Raw genomic sequence first — 21,513 nt, 5'->3', positions numbered from 1 at the left:
AATTACAACTTCCCGTTTTGAATTTTGCACGACATTGTTGAATTGGGAAAGGAGTATTCTCTGGATTTCTTTCATCAAGTTTATCAAGTTTGCTTATTCGAACTATTGAAATTTGATCAAATGACTACAAACAAGATGTTATTTTGAAAATTATAATAACTTTAACCATTGAATTAAATTTCATTCGGCCGGATTAGTGGATTTGATGAACTTGACTAAAGGAATCCCAAGTCCTTAGTTTTTTTTTTTTTTTTTTTTTTTTCCTTATTTTTTCTTAGAATTCTAATTGTCTAATTGATTGAAATTGGAATAGTTAGTTATATTTATAAATTGTTTTTTCTTTTGTATTCTTTTCTCAACATTCATATTGACAACAGTGTATCAAATAAATATAATCCGATCGTGGATAAAACGATCCATTTCTATCTCCATCCCATAGCTTTTATTTCATTCAAATAATGGATTCTTGTATTTTTTGTGATACAAGAAGTCTTTTTTTGATCGAAAGAGATCCATTTCCGTTGAATTGTACTACCAATATGTTGGAATTTGCAAATGCTTTACTTAATATTACTTTTAGCAAAAGATACATTTTTTTTCAATATCGTTTTTTTGGTAACTTCTTGGCTTTTTAGTCATTAAGTTTTGGTTTAGCATTTTCAAGAGATCGATGAACGCCAAGGGCTCCTATCTCTATAGGTATAGTCAAGTACCGAAAGAACTTGACTTATTTGGACTAAACCGTAGGTACTTTAATCTTTATAACGTTGTCAATGACTAAAAAAAACTTATTTGAACAACTTTAAGAAAACACCACCATCTATCAAAGCTTAGTCTTTTTTTTTTTTTAACAAACAATAGTATCTACGACCTCTTACTGAACTAAACTTACAATGGGTTAACCATAATAATATGGTTCAAATTTGCTTTTAACGAAAATCTAACCTAAGACCTCTCACTTACGAATAAAAATAAACATCACTAAACCGTAGTATTTAGTGACAAAGCCTAATGACTTTAAAAACCGATGCACGTTTACTTGTATCAATGGCTCATAATTACCAAATCTATATGGTTTTGTTTTGTTGTTGTTAAATAGTAGGATTTGAAGGTTAAAACCTCAATGTTTCTTTGTTCTGGTAGCATATGTTGACTTTGGCAAACCCTAGTGGACCCAAAGAAATTCGATTTTATGAAGAATATTTTAATGAGAATAATTGGCAATTACACGTTGCACAATAACAAATTAACAACCACCCTCTTCACGTTTTTTTTTTTCAAATTACGGAACCTTCTTTCGGGGGACAGAATTGGGCAGCCACCAGAACTTTCTCCACCGCTTTGATACCTTCTTAATCTTCAATCTTAATCACATGTTAATTCAGTTTACACTACATCAAACTTTAATGATCTGAACCGTTTATTTCTCAAGTTGCACCTCATACATCATCTTTACAAAATATTAGTCAGATCAAAAATATTAAGTTTGATGTGAAGTGAGCTCCACACCAACCCACATTTTTTGAAAAAAAAAATGGGGATCCCTTTGCATAAAAGGGTCTGTATAATTCGATGTGAAATGGGTCCCACATCCACTTCACATCGAACTTCAACAATCCAAATCATTTATTTTGTAAATCTCGATTTATAGATTATCTTTTTAAAAATTCAATTCAATCCGAAACTATTTGCCTATTTAATTATCAAGATAAAATTTCATTATTTCTTATATAACAAAGTATTTGTTAATTTCTTTGAACCCAATTAAATGTTTTAAATATTTCTGATTTTGCAAGGATGATCTATGAGGTGAAACTTGAAAAAATAGACGATTTTGATCGTTAAAATTCGATGTCGTGTGAACCCTACCTAATTTTTATAGAAAAATGAAAATCCCTTCATTTAAAGGCTTCATATATATATATATATATATATATATATAAAGAGAGAGCCTAACTTCATTAGAAACAACCTTCACAGAATACCTCCCTCCCTCTCTCTCAAAACCAGATACAAATGGCTTTCTCTAACTCCATGACCGTTTTATATGTGCTTCTGGTAGCGGTGCCCATGGCTGCTTTCACCTTGGACTGGCCGGATAACTTAGCTCCTACTATTGCCGGTGAGAACTTCATTTTCTCTCCGAAAACACATCCTTTCGAACTCTGTCTGTAACTCACTATAGGCTTGACAAACAAAGAGAAGATGTTTACGAGTGACATATTATTGTTCTTTTATATCAACTGGTTTCTTTCTTCTTACACATGTTCTTCTTGTTGCAGCTGAAATATGTAAACAAGTTGAGTGTGGAAGGGGAGCATGCAAATTCGACATGAACGAACCATTAGGTTTCACCTGCGAGTGCGAAGCGAACTGGAAGCGAACGTTTGATGGGGACGATGATCTGAAGTTTCTCCCCTGTGTCATCCCCAACTGTAAGCTCCAACTCTCTCCCTCTCGAACAAAAACTTGAGGAGCAAGATTCCGTTTTGCAAGATGTCATGGCTTAGGATCGGTTCTAATTTTCGTGTTTTCGCAGGTACGCTGGACTACAACTGCCAGCCAGCTCCACCTTCAGTTCCTAAGAAAGAAGTCCCTCACAATTTATCTGCCTTTGACCGTAATTACCACTAAACCAGCTCAATTATCTCATCCATAAATTAACATAGTTAATCACTTTGGTTCCTTTTACTAATAACTCGAATTTTCGGTGGTTAAACAGCTTGTTACTGGTCTTACTGCGGAGAAGGTAACTGCGTAAGGAACAGCACGTACAATTACGCACCCATCTGTGAATGCAAATCCGGCTCCTCTAATCTTCTCAACGTCACAGCATTTCCCTGCTACAATGAATGTAAGAACACTAACTAAACTTGTTTTAATTCTGGTTTACAACATAATTAACATACTTTCAAGAAGCTGGAGAAAGTAATGGGAGCTTTAATTTTTCGGAGTTTAATAAAACACTCTCGGTACTGTTCACTTTTAACAAAAAAACCACATTTTTACCTTTTCCTGGTACTATTCATTACACCTTTATTTGTCATTTTTCGTTAAAACTTTAGTTTTCCTTTAATTTTTTTGTAATATTTCAGGCACGCTTCAACCCGACTGCGCGAGTCTAGGAATTAAGGTTGCAAACTCAAATTCCCCCACTGGCTCTGGGAATGACAACAGTCAAGGTGAGATTGTCTATCAATCTAAAGGCCAACTAAGTAAAACGTCGTTCGATAACCATATCGTTTTTAGATTAGTTTTCTAATTAAATTGCTCGAAAATAAGGATTAAGACTAGGTCGAGGGGCTTGAGGTTTCGAAAGTTTACATAGGCATCACATAGTTGTGAAAATATAGCCTAAAATCCACACAATATATTGACGTTTTTTTTCTTCCTCTTATCCTCTCGATTTCCAGCTACATTGTTCTTGCCCGGAAAGTTCCAGTTGATGGCCATACTGACGGTGTCCGTGGGTATGATTCTGACGAAGTAGAATCGAAAGTCCGGTTACACAATTGTGAATTACATTTGTTCGTTTGATCATCCTTTGGTTTCATAAACTTCAGGTTCGTTTTGTTGTTGTAACATCGCTTCGATGTTTCACCAGTTCATCAATTTGTATAAAGTCAGTTTGTGTAAATAAATCGACGCAGTCATAGCCCCACGACTGTCATACATTGCACTTGTATACAGATTTTTATGTGTACATACCTCTTACGGATCATCGATCATCGACAGAGCAGATTTTCTACAAGTATCTTATGGCTTTCTAAGCTGCACACAGTAACATACACTGGGTAGATATAGATTTATCGACGTCATAAGCAAATCAACTTCTCATCAGAAAATACTTCCAATACAACGGAAAAGATTTTACAAGTCGATAAAACCCACCCTCGTGAAACAATTTATAGAAATGATGCAATCGGCATAAGAAATGAAGACAACTAAGTCATACGCAGATCAAATTTTCATTAGAACACTTCCAATACAACGGAAAAACTAACACGTTAATCAAACCTTCTCTCACCAGACAATTAGAAGAACACATGCCATCAACAGAAAAAGAAGACAAACCGAAAACATGATCAAGTTATAAATACGCTACTCAGGTTGCAACCGAAACCATATTACACGTTCTGTATGATTTAGGCTTGAATAGGAATCGGTTCATTTGTAACACAGCCGTTTTTGCAGACACTAAGGACTATTCACATAAGCTTACTCACCATAAAATGGAGAAGTTTACAGACTGATGAACCAAGAGATTAACCGATATCACATAGTAATCCAAGCATTGAACACCAGTACACCGTTGAGCGGTTTACTCCATAAAGTTGCTAACTTTAACATGCCATTGCAAAGAGACAGCCACATGCATCATACAGCATACAAGAGAGCCATTAACTAGCATAAGTTGTTCACTGATCGATACTCAGTTCATTTGCAAGTCACAGTGATCACAAAAGCTACCGAGCTTGATCCTCTAATCTCAGAAGGTAGTGATCACTTAAAAATATCAGTTCAAAGTCAAGAGAAAACGTTGTCGAAATCTTAGCTATTCTGGATGACGAGTTGAAAAGTAGGAAACACTTGACGCTCGAAAGCCTCAAGAAAAGTATGGTTATGGTTGTCAGTTCTCAGTTCACTCTCCTAAAAATATCCAGAAACAAGACTGCCAACAACTCAATAAGGCGATATAGTGAGCTAAGAATCTAGTGACCGAAAATCGGAGAAGCACGAAGGTAACACTTCACATTATTTCACAATTTACACTTCCATCATTCCTTAGTATTGTTAGTATACTACTGATCGATGCTCAACCAACAAGAAGAGCATGGAATGCAGGATTTTCGACTAATTCCCCATATCGCGAATTAAAAGTTACACCAAAGGAACTAAATTTCACAGTGAAATACTGAAGAACAAGCAGCAAGTACAAAACCCTACCAAAAAATATGAAAAAAACAGAGTACAAATGGAGGTTCAACACTCACCGCCACCGGAAATATCCAAAAAGCCAATCACTTGCTCTTCACATCCACTCCATCCGTGCCGGCAATGATCACCGCCGTCGCCATGTCCAAGAACAACCCATGTTCCACAACACCTTCGAATTTCAAAATCTCCTTCCCTGCCGCCGGTCCGTCTTTGATCGGAGTCTGGAAGTACAAATCCACAATGTAGTTGAAGTTATCAGTCACATACGGCTTCCCGTCGCCGTCGACCCTCAATTTCGCCTCCACCCCTTCTTCCTTAAACAGCTCCTGAAGCCTCACCAAGTTGTATTTCCAGCAGAACTGCACCACCTCCACCGGCATTGCCAGCCCGCTTCCGCCGAGCCCCGTCACCAGCTTCGTCTCGTCCGCCACTACCACAAACTTCTCCGACGCCGCCTCCACCATCTTCTCCCTCAGCAGAGCTCCGCCGCGCCCTTTGACCAAATCAAGATTTGGGTCGACCTCATCCGCGCCGTCGATCGCCAAATCGATCTTCGGGTGATCGTCGAGCACCGAAAGGGGAATACCCAACTGGCGAGCTTGGTCCTCCGTGCGCTTGGAAGTCGGGACTCCAATAATGTCCTTCAAATCGCCGGATTTGAGGAGCTCACCAAGCTTGGAGACCACGAAGGCGGCAGTGGAGCCGGTGCCGAGGCCCAGCACCATTCCGGATTTGACGTACTCGACGGCCTTGTCGGCGGCGAGCTTCTTGAGGTCATCTTGAGTGAGCGCGGGGACTGTGCGCGCTTTGACGGACATGGGTCGGTAGGAAGAGCGCATGTTAGGGGATTTGGGGGTGCGCAGGATAAGGTGGGTGGCGGTGGAGGCATTGTGGGGGGAGAGGAGGGATAGGGAGGAAGCCATTGGAGAGGTGGAGAGTGGAGGAGGAGGAAGATAGAAGAAGTAGAATTAATTGGAGAGAGGAAATAAGAGGTTGGTTTTGCTTCCTCTGTTTTTTGTTTGTTTGTTTCCTCTGCTTTCTTGTGAGCTCTGGTTTTTTTTTGTATTTTCAAAGGTATAAGCTTTGGATATAAAAAATGTGACCTTTTATGGGTGGGTGGTTGGTGGTTTGCTATTTTTTGGTTTGGTTGAGATAAGAGGTTTTTGGTGAGAATTACGGGTGTGTCTTCGATAATTCAGCCTAGTTTTATTTTTAAAAAGTTTTCATCGTTCAATTTCTTACAGTTAATTTTTATTGATTATTTTTCAGACCACTCACTAGTTCTAGATTATTTACAAAAATTAATCTTTTAACTTTCATTAGAGTTTCAATTTGTACTCACCAACTAGATAGCAAGAAAAAATAGTCACAAGGAAATTTATTTATTTTGCATCAAATTTGTGTAACAAATCAAATAGAACCCTTTTTACCAAAAGCATATGGGAAAACCAATGTCAACTAAAAGATTTGCATTGCTAAAAACATGTTTCATCTCAACATAAACCGTTTTGGAAAAGAAGAAAATATCTGACTTAGAGAAATTCTTTAGTCCGAACATCTTTATACGAACACCAAACACAAGAAAGTAGGATGGGCACCAAACTGAGAAGGTGAGATTGGAAGAAGCTGGTTGAAAGAGATCAAAATATATGGAGTAGAGTATTTTATATTGACGATTGAACAGTCATATGGTGCGGTAGTTTGTGTCTTCTCCACTGCAAGGCGTATTTACCTGCCACTTAATAATATAATCGGGTGACATTACTCTACACATAAACAAGAAGATTCTTCTGGACGTGAAAGGTGTTAGATTCGAGTATCAATAACTGCAGATTCAAACGAAATTAATACGTTTGGTTCATATTGGATTAGGCCAATCCTCCTTAGTGTAGAAAATACCGTATATATTAAAAAAAATTCACATGTAATTATGAGTTCAATAAGTGATTTAGATCAAATCTACCTACTAAAAAATAACTAAATAATTTATTTTAAAGAAAGCTAATGAAAATGGCTTGAAAACTTTGAATTTTAACGATAAAGATAAAATAAATGGTAAATTAAATAGTACCAAGATTTATTTTTTTAATATAAAAATATGATTTTTTCGTTAAAATGAACAGACCAACAGATTTTCATTTAAGTTCCCTTTATTTTATAGAAAAATGTAAAAGTAACCTCTTATACGGTGCCGTTTCCACGCTACTACCCACCATATTCCTTCCTCTCTTCGGCTTCGGATTCTTCAACTAGACCAATATATAGCTTTCGTCCTCCAAACTCCATCTCTCTCGTTTCCGTCCTCCAAAATCCAACTCAAATTCTTAATCTTGTCAGCCATGTCTGCGGAATCAGCCAGTGCAAACCAAAAAAGCCAAGTAAGCAAAGACCCACGTCCCGATTTCCCTTTTCCTCTTCTGTTTTCGTCACTAAAACCAAAACAACACGCGGAAATTGGTGGGAAAAAGTTTGAATCTGGCATCTGGGTTTCTCCCAAGATCAAAACCCAGTTTTTGGGTCACCCAATTCCTCTCCCGGCGCAGAGAATTTCAAATTCCGGCCTGCAGTACGACACTGCGTTTAAAGGTGCTGACTTTCTGACATTCAATTTTGTTTTTGTGGCAGGTTGATTTATTGGACTTCATAGATTGGTCTGGTGTTGAATGCCTCAACCAAAGCACTTCTCACTCTGTTGCTAACGCTCTCAAGCAGGTATTTTTATAATTTTGCATTCGGCTTGGGCTTTTACTGTTTTAAACTTTTAATTTTAAGGAAAACTAATGAAAAATACTTGAAAACTTTGAGTTTTAATGAGAAAGACAAAATAAAAGATAAAGTGAATAGTAGTAGGATTGACTTTTTAAGTGTAAAAATGTGGTTTTTCGTTAAAATGAACAGTATCAGGAGCTTTTCATTAAAGCTCCCTTTATTTTACTTGTAGATTAGTTATTTTGTTATTGTAATAGTTGTTTCTTGGATGTTAATTTGATGGGGTTTTGTTTAAATACTGGGAAAGATTTATGATGGTAATGTGGGGTTTCGATTTTTGTGTTTTTATGATGTAAGGCTCGATCAGTTCTTGAACATGTTTTGGATCGGGTAATGGAGTTAAAGTTACTTGCTCTTGTTGACTAACTATTAGGGTTATAGAGAAGATGATGGTTTGAATCTGGAGAGCGATGCGGATGAGCAGCTTTTGATTTACATACCTTTTCTTCAAGTCGTTAAACTGCACTCTGTCGTCATCAAAGGGCCTGAAGACGAAGGTAACATCGAATGTTTATGTTTATTAATAGATACAGTTCAGCTGCATGTGGCCATGCTTGCTAAATTCATAGTGCTATGCTTGAATACACTGATATGCTTTGATCCAAATGCATAGGCGATCGTTCTTTAAGTTGTTATTTATTTTCACTATCTATGGTACATTTCTTTGATTTTCTTGGTAGTTGCTTCTATCTTTCGTTATAAAATCATATAACAGTGAAGCCGTCCCTACACATTCTATTTAGGGCTCACAGGAACTGTGTATTTGATCTAGTCATATTCACTCTTTTATGGTTTATAGATCAAATAGAGGTTTTCAAACAGATCAAAGTTGTTGGCATGCCGACTAAGGACAATGAAACTGTTGATTATTTTGTAACCATGGGGATTTAAGAAGCTACGGATCTCAAACCAAATCCAAAAGGATCACGTTTTTTCTCATTTGGTGATTGTAATCCATAAAAAGGGTGATTGTATTTTAAAAACATCTGCCTTAGCAGCCACTACTTATTGAGTGAACACGAAAGTTGATAATGGATATATCGTAATGGCTATCGCACGAAGTTTTCTTCTTTACTGGAAAACCATTGGACAGATGAATGTTTTCTCAATGTTGGCATTGTTCAAAGTTATATTACAAGACAGGGAAAAATGAGTTCATTTTACAGTAATTTTCCCCTGAGAAGGATGATTTTCCTGGCATCTTTGCTTTTATACCATTTTTGCTTCGTCTATGTTTTTTTCATTTTTCTTTTCATTTTAGTCTTTACTTGGCCTCTTAGTTAACCAAATTGTAATTATCATAAATATGTTTTATCCTGAAATTTTTTTCTACTCAAACAATTTATGAGATGATGTTTGATTTTGTTCTAACGATATGATGATATTTAGGTCCTAAGACCGTGAAACTTTTTTCAAACAAGGAGCACATGGGATTCAGGTATTATTTTGGGACAATTACAGTCATTAATCGTCGATAAATACATTTACTTTAACTGATAAATGCATTTCTTATTGATTATTGCAGCAATGTCAATGACTACCCAGCAAGTGACACCATTGATTTATCCCCTGATAATCTAAAGGTAAGGACTCTGTAACTACAACATCTGCTATACGATTCTGTTGATTGGTGAAGGCAATTCAGCGACGCATATTTGGAAGAGTTCTGCTTTATATTTGATGTCATTTTTATACGTTACAGGGAAAACCAGTTGTTTTGAAGTATGTCAAGTTTCAAAATGTTCGCAGGTATCTTACTTAAACCTATTTTCTGTTCATACACTAGTTTATTTGCTCTTAGTCAATCCGATTCAATAGAAAGTCATTTTATTTGTTTCAGCTTGACTGTTTTTATCGAGGACAATCAATGCGGCTTGGAAGTCACAAAAGTTCAAAAGATTGTTCTTTGTGGAACGACGTAAGTTTCTATTATTCCTCTTATCACATCACGCGGTCTACAATCTGTTGATTTGTGCATCTGGCATGACGGAATTTCCATTTCGATAACAGTATCTACGTATAGTACATGCCGTGTGTATCTGATGATTTATTCGTTGTGTTATGCAGAGTGGAAACGACAGACATGAAGGGCTTGAAGAAAATTGAGGACGGACACTGAAGAAAGTGAGAGAAGTAGTAGAAGAACAAGAATGAACAGATTGGATCATCTAAATTCACAAACCATTGTGATCATCTAGCAACCCTATTTGGTTAATGTTGCATATTAAATTTAAGATTATAATCTATTTTCTGTTGGGATTTTTCGCCGGAATTCTCTTATCTCCCTCGCTCTCGTCAATTTTCACATGTGCGAATTTTTGTTAAAATCAATGGCATGCCAAGTGCAACAACCAAGTTTTATCCCACGAAGTATATCTTTTCTACTAGTCTAATTTTCAGTTTACCTCATTCTTCCTATACTCCTCTTGCCTTGAGTCCTAGTCTCATACCATCTGTAGGTTTTTGGTTCACGTGTCCAGTCTATCTTAACCGACAAAGGAACAGAGAGAGTGTGTCAACTAGTGGATAGCCGTCACTTTGTTCTTTACGTTGAATCCCTTATAATGAGTCCTAATGGCATGCCAAGTGGGCAATTCATAAAGCCACATGTTACTTTAAACAAGAAGTATCTAGCCGTACTGGAATTACATGCAGCAAACATCTTGGGTCTTTCAATAAGTAATCAATCTACCTTATGAACAATTGAATTGACGTATAATAGGATAACTAATTTATGTGGATGTGAATTCAAACACAAGACCTCGAGTGTGATAGCAAATTTTCTTACCTAAAAATGTCCGTTAGGGATTAAATTAGGGCCAGCCAATATATTCATTGTTTCCTTTGCGCACAAGTTACATCCAACGGCTGATATTTAAACCCCATTATCGTGTTGAATCATGTGTGCTACACATATCCATTGGTTTGCAAATGTTTACAATAACAACAATAGACGAGATACAAAAAGTACTTCCTCAATTCACTTAGTGTCCGATTCATAGAACTTTCTTTATAATCGATTCCGTTAATATTTTGAATCTCTATGAAAATATTGTTTCTACCAAAAAATCTTACTTTAACCAATTAATTGTAACAAATAGATTGATGGTTCTTAATGCTGTTATTGAATCTTCCATTTGTTTTAATAGAATTCAATAACTAAACGATTTCATATATTAGTGATTTTTTGGATATCGTCTTTAAATAATGCTTTATAATACGAACTTTGCAATCATACATATAAAAGTTCCGATCATAAATATGAAGTTCCGTAAGTAGGTCACATAGCGAATATTGAGGAGCCAAGTTAATTCCCTCCATAAATTCTCCACATATTTATTCTCTTTTGAAAACAGTTTCTGCTAGATTCCCAATGGAAATATGAAACATCTTGGTAAGGAGTTTTAGGAAAGATCCCAAATCCCATGGGCAGTCCCCCTAGGCCTTAAGACGGGAGGAGAGCGACTTACAGGCAGCCGAAACAAATGAAACGGCAGCGTCAAGCTTCTTCAACGCACTGGAATCGAGTATCCAAATGGAGAGATTCTGATCTGTAAGAATCAACTGCTTCTAGAATAGAGGTCAATGCTACCTAATTGCAGCCGCGAATTTGATTGGACGTCTTTAACGGCCAAAAATCTAAACCTGCCGAGCATAACTTTAAGTTAAAGGAAGCGCTCGAATACACGCAGGTTTGAAATACATTTGAGTGTGTCATTACCTGAAAGCATTTGCAAGGAAACCTTGAGAAGCAATCTGAAATGTTTTACGCTGAAAACGACTATCAAATACTTGAAAAGTTCGTTTATCCAACAGATGCCAGCTTGATTCCTCATCATTGCTTCCTTCAACAACCCTGCAAAATTAAACTTATAAAATGCTTAACAATATCATTGTTGCACAGGATTGTGGCAATACAAGCATACAAGGACTGAACGGTGTAAGTACATGGAGAAAGCAAATTCAATTTCTACATTCAGGTCACTTTCGTTGTTGTTAAGAAGATGCCTGAATAAAGAGGAGCGGAAGTCCTTGATGCATAAGCACATTATGTGCCACTTTTTGGTCATTAAGAAGATAGTAGATGAAACAAAAAGATATGAGGTTACTCATAAAGTTACTATATATATCATACCAATCCATGGGATCCCTTTCTGGTGCATCGTTGGCTGACATTAACTCATACGCCACAAGTTCGTGCATCTGGTTCTCTGATACTTTATACATGATCCAGCAACCTAAAAGCCATAAAGAGAAAGTTACATAGTGACCTTGTTAAATAGTACGCCATAACAATGAACAATAGAGAACCTTTCTTAATTACCTTGTGCACCATTTGGTTCTTCCCACTTAGACGTGCGTATCCCATCAAACGCTGATGTGGCCTGAAATTTACTGGGGAGATTGAGAAGCTTTTTGAATGAAATGGTACAAAGATGAACCGCAAAACCAAATAAAACTCACAATTCCAAGGGGAATTTCTTCCCCACTTGCAAGGACTAAACCAGAATGTATTCTGTTTAGCTTCAAAAGTGGCAAGCAAAGAGATTTTTCAACAAAGTTATCACAACTGTTAAGATTATTGATTGTGTCGTCCAAAGCATCCAATGCAACAGGTAGTGCCAAAGAGGTTTTAACAGCACTTCCAGACAGAGAAATGTCGACCTTCCCATCACCATCTACCATAACACTCATCGAAAGAGCATTAAGTAACTCAGCGAAAGTGGGCAGCAACTGATGAACAAGTGATTGGTTGATATTAGAAACTAAATCGATTGTGGCCCTCCTTGTTTTAAAAGGTGATTTCTTAAGATCCATGAGAATGCCTTTTAGAGTCTCAAGTACTTCAACAGCCCTTGACTTTGGAAATTCTTCCTCAACAAGTTTTGAAAGAATTGGGAGAAATGCATTATGAATTTTGGTCACGTGCTCGTCAAAGCATGAACGAACTGGACAAGAAGAACCACTCAAGGAGCAACTCTCATCAGAACCACATTCTAATCTTGACTTGCGCCATTCCTTGTCCCCACTTCGTCTCCCAGGTAATGAGGTTGTGTCATTGTCTGTAGAATGCAAACCTCTTTCTAGTTCTTGTCTTTCCTTCTCATCACGCTCTTCAAGTACAGAAAGTACTTGAGAAGTAAACCCTCTTCGACAGTCTTTTGTTATATTAGCAAGCACAGCTGACAATGCAGGCTCTGCAATGATGTTACGTCGAGAAAGAACCTGCAAAAACAAAAAGAAATCTTCCTCATCACGGCTCAAAATAAAGTTCGCATGGTGGATCTCCTAATGAAAATCTAGGCAAATTAATTAAAGCCAGTACCACTTAGTGTGATTACCTCATGCCACTTCCTCGTATAGCGTTTGGTTACATCACAAACACCATCTTTTGTGATGGCAATTACATAATTCAATTTCTTGTTCCACCTTCCGAAAAATACTTGAAGTTATATTCTAATGCTGATAAGTCAAGGTAAAATAAGTCATCTACTGAATGAACAGACTAATTAAGAAAAGTACCCGCTTTCATATAACAGGGGTTTATCATACACTGCTTCACAAGGATCAAGATGCATCCATCTGAAAAACAAAGCATCAAAAGAAGATTATAGGCATATATTATTGGCTTTCCAAATCTCCTAAGTTAAATAAATAGCACTAGTTTGTAAATGAAAGTTACCTTCCCAAAGATTGTGAGAAGCACTCTGTCCAAACATGATCCGTGAAATCCAAGATCTGAAAACGAAAACATAATTAATAGAAATATGTCACCAGTAACAGCAAGTATGGGTCCAAGTAAGCCTCCTCAGTCTAAGGAAAAAGGGACACAACGAAACTACTTAATTATCTATTTTCAGCTGAAAACGTATAATGAGATTCCAGCATTGAAGCTCAACTCCAAATGTGGTACAGGATGAATTAAAAATATTCATATTGCTTTAAGCATATCCATATTTGAATACTAAGAAAGTCAGATAGAAAATGACTAACAAGACGGGATTCATATCCAAAAGCTCGGCAATAAAGCGTAAAGCAATTGGCCCATTCCCCACAACGCCCTCTTCTTGTTTCCACAAGCTGCATTGAGAAGAACAGGAAAAAGAAATTGACGGAGACATAAAATATCCAATAGGCTTCTTAACGAGGGCAAGATTCATAAATAGTAAATACCTTTAGTGGATCATTGTAGCGTGGGAAACGAGTCACCGTAGGACAAATATTGCATCTGGATAGAAGAAATAAAAAACAATAAATGTCATTATAATTAAATATTTTGAATCTAGATATGTATGTGAAAATTCACTTATGCATCAACAAAAATATAAGAAGCTAAGAAACAAGAAAAGGGAAATATAATAAGTAAAAGTAATGTCTATGGTTAAAAGTTGTGATGAACATAGAAGTTTGTCAATGTTTTGTGACATGAGGTTCTCACCTAAAAACGCTTAAACTGAACAATATAGATGTGAATGTTTCCACATCTGTGAGAGTGGAAGGATCCAAGTTTACAGTGGAAAAGTCTTTTCAATTTCAGCTATCTTTGATCTTAAATCAGACAAAGAAAGCCTACTAAATTATATCTTTTACCAGAACCATTATTGTCCGACAGTTACCCCAATGAAAGGCTAGATATATAATAGTGGAACAGTAAAGAAAGAAAATTACTATGTAAACTATGCATTGATACAAATGAGTATATTCTAATTTCTATAGCATACCTATAGATCTCAACTCGAGAAGCTCCATATCGGATTTCTGAAGGAATTGCATTAGCCATGCCACTATTTACGGTGTTATTGCCACAACTATCACAGGCAGGTGCGTTAACCCAACTGCAATAAATAAACCAGACAGAACACAATTATGCAATATTCAGCGTGTAGCTATGAATGATGAAAGTGAAACGGAAGTTTGGTTAAAACGAAACAAAATAAACTTTTATTAGAAACAACTCAATAGTATAAGACAACGAAGCAACAGAACACCTGAAAGACTGTTTGAACCAAAAAAGTAGCTGCAGCAGGAAAGCATGATCTTGCTCATTTTTTGACGGAGTTAAGTTCCCCTCCTAAAACATTTTAATCAGATTTACTTATCACCAAAACATCTTAGCAGAGTGCATATTCATATATTTCTACACACCAGTAAAGTCCTACAGAAAAAACAACAAAATGGGCACTTAAAACATATATTTTCTGAGACAAGAGACAAGTGCTCTCACCTTGGCCAAACTGACCAATGCCTTCTCCTCAAGCTCTTCTATAGGGACTGTTTTCCGAGCAGCCTCCTGGCGCACCGGGTCCTCATACTAAACGAACAACAGGCCAAAACCCAACGGAAACATCATTTAGCAAGTATGTTTAAATCAATGCGTAAATTGGAGAGGTACAAAAATACAAGTTAACTATTATTCAAAATCTAAGCACCCTAAGCTCATTGCTTTCTCGTGTCCGAAGCAAAATAAACCTCTAAATTCCAAATCTTTATTTTCCACTGTTTTCGATCGGTTTCCCGGGAACCAAACGCATTAAGCAATGAGAAAGAACATTACCATAAGAACTTGACTGACATAAGGCCGCAGTTTTTGCTCGAATTTTCCATCATCTTCAGGGGCAGCGTACTGCTGAAACAAAAGTGCTTCCTCCTCTGCCTTTTTTTTTTTTTTGTTTTTTTGTTTTTTTTCCAACACAATAATAAATTAAGAGTTAAAATTGATCAAAATTTCAAGAAAATTTTGAAAAGCAACGGAACTGTAAACAAACCTGCAACATTCTAGCCAATTCCTCGTCCGATTTCAGCAATTCGTCGTTCTGAGCCGTTGATTCTTCTTGCTGTTGTTGTTCTTCGCTGATCGAAACCAATCGGAGCTTCTCGCAAATCGAAACGAGGTCCGAATCGTCCGAAACAACGGAATCTCCATCGAATCCAATTAACTTTACAGAAAGTAAAGTAATTCAATTTCAATCAAACTTGAGCTAAAATTAAGCTCAAAATTTCACAATTTTCAGATACAGAGAGACTGTCGAACCTTTTGCTCGTCGGGGGGAACGGAGGTGAGGGAGAAGAGTTGAAATTTGAAGACCTGCAATGAATTGGATGTTAGAGAGAGAAAGAGAGTTTTAGAGAGAGAGAGAGAGAGAGATGGAGATACTTCAAGGCCGTCGTCGGTGTCGTAGTCAACGGAGAATGTGGAGTCCTGGTGGTGAACCTGGAAGCTCCGAGCCACCATCTTCTCTTTTGCGGCGGTGACGGTAGCGGTGATGATCGGTGCAAATGGAAAAGCGAAAGCCAAAAATCGAGGTGGAAATTATTTGATGTCCGAAACGTGTCACCCTCCATCTTTCTCACCTTTCTCCGGTTAGTGGGTCCACAGGCCTTACTCATGGGCTTTGTTCGACCTTGGGCCGATCCATAGGATAGTTATCTGAAAAAATATCTTTGCCAACATATAAAATAAAGAGGTACTGGCGGATTTTCTTTCTGAAGTTGTAAAGAGATGTCAATTTTTTTCTGGATTTTAATTGTAGCGATTAGACCCTTCCTGTCACTCCAAATCTTTTATAATTGATCAATTTCTCATTTGAATTTTAAATTTATCCATTTACCCCACTGAACCTTTATAATTGACTAATTTCCCTCTAAACGCTAAAATTCAAACAAAAAGTGTACTTAGTGAACTAGGGGAAGAGAAGAAGAAGAAGAAAACAATATGTTTTCCACATTTTGATAAATTAATTTTGCAAGGGCATTGTTATTGGCACTCCAAACTTTCTATAGTTAGAAGGAAAAAAAATATACTTGTGAGGAGTGCAAAAATAAATTTTTTGGAGTGCCAATAGCAATTCTCTTTTGCAATCATAAATTAAAGTTTATGGGGAAAATTGTCAATTACAAAAGTTTATGGGGATAAGCGGCTAAATTTAAAGTTCATGAAGGAAATTAACCAATTATAAAAATTCAGGTGGTAATTGGCTAAAATTAAAGTTTATGAGGGAAATTGACAGCTCCTTAAATCCACAAATATCTGTAAAATTAAAAACGGTTAGTCATTGTTTGTTTTAGTAGACCTCATATCGTTGAAACTTGAAACAAAGAAATAAATATGCAGATTAGGGTTTGGGATTGGGGGGTTGGACCGTAGGAGTCGTTAACATGGGACCAAAAGTAATGAAATTGAAAAGAATTGCTTAACCAGAAAGAAAGAAAGTTGCATCATTTTCTTTGGTCGAGAATCCAGCCCATGCGATGTTGAATATATGGTTGCATGGTAGCAGTTGTACTCGGGAATTAAGTTTTGGTTTTGGTCCACGATTACGTCCATGACTGATGATGATCGTGAAAGGAAACAAGAAAGTAATTGCTTGAAATTTGGAGAAATTCTATCCAAAATTTTTACCAAATCATCTCTAATGGTGTATGTAGAATGGCTGACGTTGTAAGTTCTCTGCTCAATTGCTTTATAAAAAAATGTTTCACTTCAATAGAATAGGCAGACTACGTAGGTAAAATTTTATTTTATTTTATTGCTTTTTTTTAATCTTTGATATTGACCTATCTTTTATTTTTGTCTTCTTCCGCTCGGATGGAATATTTTATTATGAATAAAGAAGCAGAGTTTAGTTTTGCCGATATGCGTAGAAGTAGGCAATGTTGTCTACTTTGGAATAGTGGGCAAAGTTGCCTACTCAATTGACTACTCTATTGGAGCTTGACTTTGCTTATGCGGCTCATCAAAAGGATTTGGCTACTCATTTGCCTACACTAGTGGTGATGCTTTTAAGGCTCGTGTTATTTAATTAGGTTTAGAATGAGATTATTTGCCTACGATAAAACATACTGCTCTAACCAACTTGACTACACTAACGTCAACTAACCAAGATAAGGCTTGCTATTTTACTACCTGACGCAATGCAGGCAGCAAAATAGTGGGAATGATTCATAAAATACATACACATGATACTTTTAAATTTACACAAACGACAGTGGGAATGATGATTGAACTCGAAAACTCGAGTGTAAGGGCGAACGCTCTTAACATATTAGTCAGTTGAAAACGTTCACCCCTTTACGTCTCTCCATCTCTTGGTACCCTATCTTAAGAGGGTATTGTTGTGGTGGGGGTGGGTGGTGAACATTTAAGAGGGAAGCAAGTATTAGTTGAGTTCATTATTGGTGGACGGCTGGCTCTTTTTAAGATAGGCAGGGAACCAAAGGGCCGATATAACCGCATATATAAATATGCACTCGATACGTCGTATATATTGCTACAAAACCCCACAGAATCCACGGAAGTTCAAAACTATTATCCTCTCTGTTTCTCTCCATATTGCTATCTGTGAAAATGCCGGCGGCTGATGGGAGGAGCAGGGTGGTGGTGCACTCAAAGCTGACGGTAGTGTCGAGCAGGCCGGTGGTGCCGGGGAAGGCCCACACGTTCACGGCACTGGACCATGCAATGGGACTGCACAGTCTCCACGTTGTTTTCTACTACAAGGAGCAGCTGTTCGGGTCTATTGACTTGGACCCGCTCCGGGTCTCGCTCTCGGAGACCCTGTCTCTCTACCCGCAGGTTACGGGTCGGGTGGACAAGAACCCGGACGGGAATTGGGAGGTGAAGTGGAATGATGCAGGGGTTCGGGTATTGATGGCCCGGGTGGGGACCACGCTTGATGAGTGGCTGACATCTGGGGATGGGTCCGAGGAGAGGCTTTTGACGATGTGGGATGATATGCCTGATGATCACAGTACCTGGTCGCCGTATAGGATCCAGGTGATTTATTTATTTTCTCCCAATATATTTTAGGACTTTGATTACAAAATAAATACGTGAGTTACAAGGTTTTGTCAAACGATAGATTTATTAGATTAAATATTAGATTAGAAACCGATGATGTTTGAACCCATATTGTGATGTAAAGACAACATTCATCTTTACCATTGTGGTAGAGGGCCATTTGCTTTGTTTTTTGTTTTGGATGAGCCATATGTAGTGCACTTGAGTGGGAAACAGTAGAACATGAAACGAATTATTGTTATGTGACATTTTAGTAGTGTTATGTTTCGTGGAGAAAATTTGTACATGACATGATCGAGAGGAAATGGTGGCAGTAAATCTATTTCAAATAACTTTGGTAGCTTCTTGTGAAGAGGCTGATTGATTGAAAAATCGAGACAAAGGAGTAGCTTCTTGTGTGGAAGGCTAGGAAGGAGGTGAAGCATGTTAAGCATTTCTATTATGTTGTGGTCAATGCAGAGGGGAGGCCCTAAAACCCTATATTGATTTTCAAAAAGGTTTTTTTATTTTTTATTTTTTTATTTCTATTTTTTTTAAATAATTAAAAATGTGGGCAAATTGGTCTTTAAGAAAATATTTTAAGGTGATGTTTGCCCCAAAAGGGGTTATGTGAAAGTAAATTAAAACTTCAGGAAATATTAGTGTTATGTTTCAAATGTGAAGAGGTTTTGTGAAAACATGATAAACTTGAGGGGCATTAGTGTAATTAACCTGATTTCTAACCCTACTCAATAATAACAACTTTGCACTAACTTTTGTATTTGGACATTCTCACTCTATCAAATATCCTAAAATTTGATAAAAATAAGAAAATTTAAATACAAAAGTTAGTACAAAATTTGATAGCACTCCATATGAGAGATTTTTCAGTGTGACTGGTACACAGGATGATACACCATATGTCATTATACAAATGATGAAATAAGTGTGCTAAAAAGTTAATAACTTAAAATTTTCCACCAGTTCTCTTAAAACACGTAATGTATCATTTGTATTTCCGTCATAATAAAAAATTTCTCCCTTTCCATAGACCAAACCTATGTTACCCAACTGAGTCTAACTTCAAAACAATGGCGCGCCAACGAATAATAATTTTGTGGACCACAACTTTTAAAGTTTGTATGGTCAATGCACTAAATCACATCGATCACAATTTACATCACAACACAACAACAATTTAAACAAAATTTGAAAATTTGAAAAAGGTCGATTGTCTGGTGATGATGACATTTCTCTTTAAGTCATCATTGCTTTTCGAGTTTAATTTTTTTTATTTATTTTTAGTATAAATATCCTTTTTACTAAAAAATGCAAACTACTAAAACACATGAATCTTGTTTGATTTTGCAGATAAATGAATTTGAAGGAGGAGGTGTAGCAATTGGACTAAGTTGCACTCACATGCATGCTGATCCAACTTGTGCCACCCTACTCATCAAGTCGTGGGCTGAGACTCACCGCCGAGAAGCGATTTCGCACCCGCTTTTCGTCGACGAGTCATCAGCCCTTGGGGGACGGCCCTTTGATCAGGTCATAAACAAAAAATCATCAGCTGCCTATTATGAAGCCAAGTCCGTGGCATCAAAGACTACTTCCTTGCCTGTGAAGAAAATGGGGACAGCCACATTCAAGTTTTCCAATTCCACGATCAAGCGAGAGCTAAACTCATGCCCTGGTGCCACTCCATTTGATCTGCTTGCTGCAATGTTTTGGACGCAAATTGCGCGCTTGAAGCCCTCGGAGAGCAAGACCAAACACTCCTTCTCAGTTTGCATAGACTTTCGAAAGAAGAAGTCCTTCGGGTACTACGGCAATGCCTTGCATTTTTCGTTGCTTTCAGTACCGGATGTGGAGGAATTGGAGCGAGAGGACGGGCTGGCACACATCGTAGGGGTGGTGCACCGCCATGTATCGAGTCAGAAGGAGGAGGACTTTTGGTCCGGAATGGATTGGTTCGAAGCACAAAAGGGAGAGGGAGATAAGTTTGGAGAACCATTTAAGTTGTATGGCCCTGAGTTGACTTGTGTTAACATGGAGCACATGCTGGACGACTGTCAGCCGTTGATGTATGGAGTTATGTTTGAGAAGGAGAAGAAACCAGTTCACGTGTCGTATCATGTGGGGAATATGGAAGGGGAAGGTTTGATCATGGTGATGCAGGCGCCAGAAGGCGGGCTCGCAAGGACGGTTATGGTGACATTGCCGGAGGAGGAGCTTGCCCAATTATGTGAGGCAGAAGCTATTTCGAGCCTTAACCCTACAATGCTCCTAAGTGGGAGACAAGCTATGTAAAGTTTTCTATGGCATTGAAATACTTACTATAATTGTAAGACATTATGGACTTTAAGAATTGAAGATTCAAATTTACAATAGTTTGTTAAGAGCATTCAACCTTACATATATTGTCTCAAGTTCGACTCCCCTCCCCCAATATCGTTGCAACAAAAACAACCCACAACACTCTTAACTAATTAGAGAGAGAAACTGTTAACTAACACAACTGCCAAACTATTAGGAGTTGAAAATCAGAGTACATATAACAAACAGTTCACAAAACTAGGAATATTATTGAAACGAATAACAACTACAAATTTGCTGAGACGGCTACATAACCCAAATAGATTACATTGTGCCTCACTTGTTTATCATACTAAAGTACAAACTATATTTATAGAAAACGATACTTAAGAAACTCTAACTTAAATGGGCTGAGCTCAAATCCGAAACTAACAAGAAAAACCCAAGTAATTAAATAAACATAAAAGACTAATATTTTCCAACATCATGCATATCATCAAAAGGCTGGCCCAAATTTATATTCTTCCTGATCTGCATGATGATTTATGCCTTTAATTCGGATTCCTTCGCGGAGTGTTGGCAAATTTCCATTGCACGGGCATTGCATGCGCGAAAGTTTTCTCGCCGGTCACTTGGTCCAGAGGCACGGCATCGGAAATTTCTTTCAAGTCCTCTTCCTCGAGTTTCAGCGCCATAGCGCCAATGTTCGC

At 37.4% G+C, this 21,513-nt stretch overlaps 5 protein-coding genes across 5 annotated transcripts; 3 read left to right on the top strand and 2 right to left on the bottom strand.

Moving 5' to 3' along the window:
• The first annotated feature begins 1,951 nt into the window (after nt 1–1,951).
• On the top strand, nt 1,952–3,732 carry LOC137744135 (uncharacterized). The gene is made up of 6 exons (XM_068484001.1): nt 1,952–2,122; nt 2,283–2,435; nt 2,540–2,620; nt 2,723–2,854; nt 3,096–3,182; nt 3,414–3,732. Exons 1-6 carry the CDS (start codon nt 2,017–2,019, stop codon nt 3,488–3,490), a joined length of 636 nt encoding a protein of 211 aa, XP_068340102.1. The 5' UTR covers nt 1,952–2,016; the 3' UTR covers nt 3,491–3,732.
• Nucleotides 3,733–4,847: 1,115 nt separating this feature from the next.
• Nucleotides 4,848–5,991, bottom strand: LOC137745623 (probable ribose-5-phosphate isomerase 3, chloroplastic). The gene has a single exon (XM_068485606.1). The coding sequence runs from the start codon at nt 5,859–5,861 to the stop codon at nt 5,022–5,024; it is 840 nt and encodes a 279-aa protein (XP_068341707.1). The 5' UTR covers nt 5,862–5,991; the 3' UTR covers nt 4,848–5,021.
• Nucleotides 5,992–7,158: 1,167 nt separating this feature from the next.
• LOC137744867 (PITH domain-containing protein At3g04780-like) lies at nt 7,159–9,971 on the top strand. The gene is made up of 8 exons (XM_068484676.1): nt 7,159–7,316; nt 7,564–7,650; nt 8,081–8,204; nt 9,097–9,145; nt 9,233–9,290; nt 9,410–9,456; nt 9,548–9,625; nt 9,775–9,971. The coding sequence occupies exons 1-8, from the start codon at nt 7,278–7,280 to the stop codon at nt 9,824–9,826; spliced, it is 534 nt and encodes a 177-aa protein (XP_068340777.1). The 5' UTR covers nt 7,159–7,277; the 3' UTR covers nt 9,827–9,971.
• Nucleotides 9,972–10,946: 975 nt separating this feature from the next.
• LOC137745306 (peptide-N(4)-(N-acetyl-beta-glucosaminyl)asparagine amidase) lies at nt 10,947–16,033 on the bottom strand. The gene is made up of 17 exons (XM_068485243.1): nt 15,863–16,033; nt 15,740–15,793; nt 15,474–15,644; nt 15,263–15,361; nt 14,933–15,019; nt 14,697–14,779; nt 14,430–14,543; nt 13,882–13,936; nt 13,702–13,788; nt 13,391–13,446; nt 13,231–13,290; nt 13,050–13,137; nt 12,172–12,933; nt 12,032–12,092; nt 11,843–11,945; nt 11,429–11,563; nt 10,947–11,352 (listed from the first exon to the last, which is right to left on the bottom strand). Exons 1-17 carry the CDS (start codon nt 15,938–15,940, stop codon nt 11,268–11,270), a joined length of 2,178 nt encoding a protein of 725 aa, XP_068341344.1. The 5' UTR covers nt 15,941–16,033; the 3' UTR covers nt 10,947–11,267.
• Nucleotides 16,034–17,969: 1,936 nt separating this feature from the next.
• Nucleotides 17,970–20,842, top strand: LOC137745919 (protein ECERIFERUM 2-like). The gene is made up of 2 exons (XM_068485951.1): nt 17,970–18,481; nt 19,856–20,842. Exons 1-2 carry the CDS (start codon nt 18,053–18,055, stop codon nt 20,795–20,797), a joined length of 1,371 nt encoding a protein of 456 aa, XP_068342052.1. The 5' UTR covers nt 17,970–18,052; the 3' UTR covers nt 20,798–20,842.
• Nucleotides 20,843–21,513: the final 671 nt, after the last annotated feature.

Source organism: Pyrus communis, chromosome 9, assembly GCF_963583255.1.
Source record: "Pyrus communis chromosome 9, drPyrComm1.1, whole genome shotgun sequence".
Taxonomy (NCBI): domain Eukaryota; kingdom Viridiplantae; phylum Streptophyta; class Magnoliopsida; order Rosales; family Rosaceae; genus Pyrus; species Pyrus communis.
The sequence above is the reverse complement of the archived record's forward strand: the minus strand, read 5'-3'. Positions and strand labels throughout refer to the sequence as shown.